Source organism: Marmota marmota, unplaced genomic scaffold (assembly GCF_001458135.2).
Source record: "Marmota marmota marmota unplaced genomic scaffold, marMar, whole genome shotgun sequence".
Lineage (NCBI taxonomy): Eukaryota > Metazoa > Chordata > Mammalia > Rodentia > Sciuridae > Marmota > Marmota marmota.
The window spans coordinates 1-3,800 of record NW_026008049.1 but is presented as its reverse complement, the minus strand read 5'-3'; the positions used below and the strand labels follow the sequence as shown (position 1 = coordinate 3,800).

At 38.7% G+C, this 3,800-nt stretch overlaps 1 protein-coding gene across 1 annotated transcript; it reads right to left on the bottom strand.

Annotated features, from left to right (window-relative positions):
• Window positions 1-3: 3 nt before the first annotated feature.
• Window positions 4-3,765, bottom strand: LOC107134703 (zinc finger protein 124-like; the record flags this gene model as incomplete). The annotated part of the gene is made up of 4 exons (XM_048797714.1): window positions 2,363-3,765; window positions 1,000-1,126; window positions 756-816; window positions 4-184 (listed from the first exon to the last, which is right to left on the bottom strand). Coding segments are annotated over exons 1-4 (390 nt in total), but the record flags the coding sequence as incomplete, so codon positions are not given.
• Between the last annotated feature and the right edge of the window lie 35 nt (window positions 3,766-3,800).

Here is a 3,800-nt window from a genome sequence, read left to right as displayed (position 1 = left end):
GGAACAACTGATGACTTTCCCACATACTGTATTTTCATGTGGTCTATCTCCAGTTTGGAACAACATTTGTGTGTGAACACTTTTGAGAGAAACCACAGATTTCCTATATTGTTTAAAATCACATGGCTTCTCTTCACATTCCTCATGCTTATAGTATTTCTGTCCAGAGTGAGATGTGATGTGCCTATGAAGGAATGAAGGACATATGAAATCTTTTGCACACATACTGAAGTCACATGGATTTACTCTATTAAAATTTTTCTTTGTTTGATTAATTATTGAAATCGATTTGAAGCTTTCCCCACATTATTCTGTGGGGAAAGTTTGAAGTTTACCATAGGACTTCTTTGAAGAAGAAGTGACCAGCACATAATTGATACCTAACTCATTCACAATTTTCTATTTATTTATAGGTCTTTACATTTCTACCAACATCAGGTAAAGGCTAGATTTTCTGGCTTGTTAAAGTTGCCTGAAAATAAAGAAATTGAAAGGAAACAATCCTTTGCAACACACCCTCTCTATGGCTATTATTCACATAGTGATATTCACATATGCAATTTCATACTACTTTTTGCATGTCAAATACTTTGAAAAGACTGAATACCTGTTACAGATAAGTATATATTTCTGGTACAAAATATTATAAGAATAAATACATTTCAAATTATGCATACTTCTTCGGTTGGTTTACTTTCAAAATCATATGACAGTTCTCAGATTCCCTCAAGAATTCCTCTTGTGAGTACAGTTACCTTGGGTTGCTTCCAGAGTTTTCAATCTGATCTTCAGTGGTCATGTCTTCCCACTTGTTTCCTAAAATGAGAGAACATAGCAATCTTTATGAATATTTAGGAGCTAGAAATGCTTTGCCAAATGGTAGGTGCCATTTATGCTTCAAAAATTCACCAACTGATTTCCTTTTCACCTTCTACATAAATGGCCAAAATATTAAACATGAGTTCTCTATTTGATTAATTTTAAAACCAACATGATTACCTATACAAGCCAGGTTTCTGAGGACTTCCAGCATCACATCTCTGTAAAGGTTCTTCTGGGAAGCATCCAGAAAAGCCCACTCCTCCTTGGTGAAGTTCACAGCCACATCCTCAAAGGTCACTGAGATCTAAAATATCCCACAAATGTATAGTGGAGGCCAGGAGAGAATGACAGCATGAGAAATCTGCACTCAACATGCATGATGTTCACATGATTCCCTGGCCTGCTGATTAATTCCATGATTTGGTCCATCAAATCTTTACTGCACTCAATTTTTTACACCCATTCCAACACTAGAAATTGGCTAATCAGAAGGCAAACATCATAGTGATTTATGCCCTTCCTTTGGTGAGTTCACAGGAAGTAAGACAGACTCCCAGATCACTCCTAACTTCTTTAATGGTTGCACCTCTATTACATGTCCTAGAAATGTCCTGTGTGGTACAGAGCTAATATAAGCACTTCTGATAGTACTTATCTTTAGAAAAGAAAGGTGATGAGTAGAAAAATGCAGGAATCATGAAACTAAGCATTTGAGAGAGATTCTGCCAACTACGGTGGCTCCCTGTACCTACAAGGTTAATATAGGCAACATGGTATTTACTGATGTCTTGTTTCCTCTGAAAGTCTATTGTTCCATACTTAAAGAAATGCCTAGAACCAGCCCCCACTCCCACCCTCTGGGCATGGGGTCACTAAGGAGATTCCTTCATAGACAACATTTAGACAACATTTCACACAGGTGGTCACAATGTGTTAACTGGAGATTGAGCTCATTCTGTGTGATTACACTAAGAACAACTAGAAGTTTGCAGGTGCTTTACTCCAGAACAAATTTAGTCAACTAGCTTACTATTAAAGGACCAAAACAAACATGAGTTCTCTATTTGATTAATTTATTTATTAATAAACACAACAATTTGACAATTTCTTGTGGTTACTGTCAAAGCAGAATGGGGTAAGTGGAAAGGTGGCACGTGTCTTAGAAATAACTCAACGACCCAAAAATGTCACCATGGGCTGGAGATGTGGCTCAAGCGGTAGCGTGCTCGCCTGGCATGCGTGCGGCCCGGGTTTGATCTTCAGCACCACATGCAAACAAAGATGTTGTGTCCGCCGAATACTAAAAAATAAATATTAAAAAAAAAAATTCTCTTCTCTCTAAAAAAAAAAAAAAAACAAAAATGTCACCTTGTTCAAACAACAGCCTTACAAAGTTTTATAACTCTCAAAACAATCTTCTTAATAAACAGCAGGCACTATTTTTCTAAGTCTCACAGCAACAATGAATGTCTAATGATTGTCAAACTCTTCTTAACAGCAGCCGGTTCACTACCATAATATACAGTCATGAGACACATACGAATGTTCTGCTCAAGGACATTTTGATCAAGGTTGGGCCACTTATGCAATGGTTGTCTGTTGTGAAACAGATTCATTGTGCCTGTAGCAATGGTGGTGCAAACAAACCTAAGGCAGAAGCTCTTCCACAGTGTGGTAAAGCAACAAGTTTGTAGCCCAGAATTCTGAACTATCCCACACAGTCTGGGTGTGAAAGAGGCCACCATTCACATCTGTAAGCATGCTATGATGTCTGCACAGTGATGGAACAGACTAAAAGAAAATGTCCCTGCCACTTACACAGAAGCATACTCAAGGACTGAAACCATACAGAACCACCCCAAACAATGAAAAATCCACAATAACCCTCAGAGACATCAGCCCAACTCTGTCAGGACAATGATGCAGACAGGAGGGCTTCATGGACCTTCAACCAAACGGGAAGCACACTGAGGTCTGAGGGTCACAGCAACACTCTACCGGACATAAACCATACCCCTACAAGTGCACTGCCAGTGAAATCCCATGTATGCTCAAAGAACATGAGAGCTAAAGCAGAAATCAGATCAGAAGAAGCTGAAAAGCCTCCAGGGAAGAGGACATGAAACACAGGGCTCTGAACAGACACAGGACAAAGAGGTGACTCAAGAGAAAAGGTGACCATTTTGAAAGAAAAAAATATAAAAGTCCATCATAGGAAATTCATAGAGAATACCAGAGGTGGCGCTGTATTGGTATCTAAGTCATCCAACACACATTTCAGAAAAGAGAGCTAAAAGCAATCAATGAAACTGCCACTTCAAAAAAACAGAGAAAGAAGAGCAAGGTAAACCTAAATTAACCACAGGGAGGTAACAGAGAAGGTGTTGGTGAAACCACAATCAGGAAATCCGCAGGCTGCAAATCAAGTTCTTCATGAACATCAGCATCACTGATTAACTGACAAAAGGCTAAGAATACAGAGGACAGGGACTGGGGTTGTGGCTTGCCTAGTGCTTGGGAGAAACTGGGTTCAATCCTCACTGCCACATAAAAAGAAAGAAATAAAACTGTAAAATATACAATATCATTAAAGAAAAAAGCATCGAGGACTGAAAACCTACTAACAGATTTAAAAATGTCATCATCAACAATGCATTGGGACTTCAAAATTATCATAAACGTGCTTGACACAAATTAGACAACTGCAGAAACTGGACCATTTCTTTGAGATAGACAATCTCCTACAACTTACACACAAGGGGAAATACACAAAACAGATGAGCCCATGGCTGCTGAAAAAAACAGACTCAATAACTAATTATTTCCCAAAAAGGCAAGGCAAGGCTCTGACATCTCAAACGGGCTTCATGAGGCACATAAGAACTGCCACAAGTTTTCTACTTTTTTTCCAGAACATAAAAGCTGAGTTAACACCTCCTAAGTCTTCCTGAGGCATAAGTTACCATATTATCCAAATT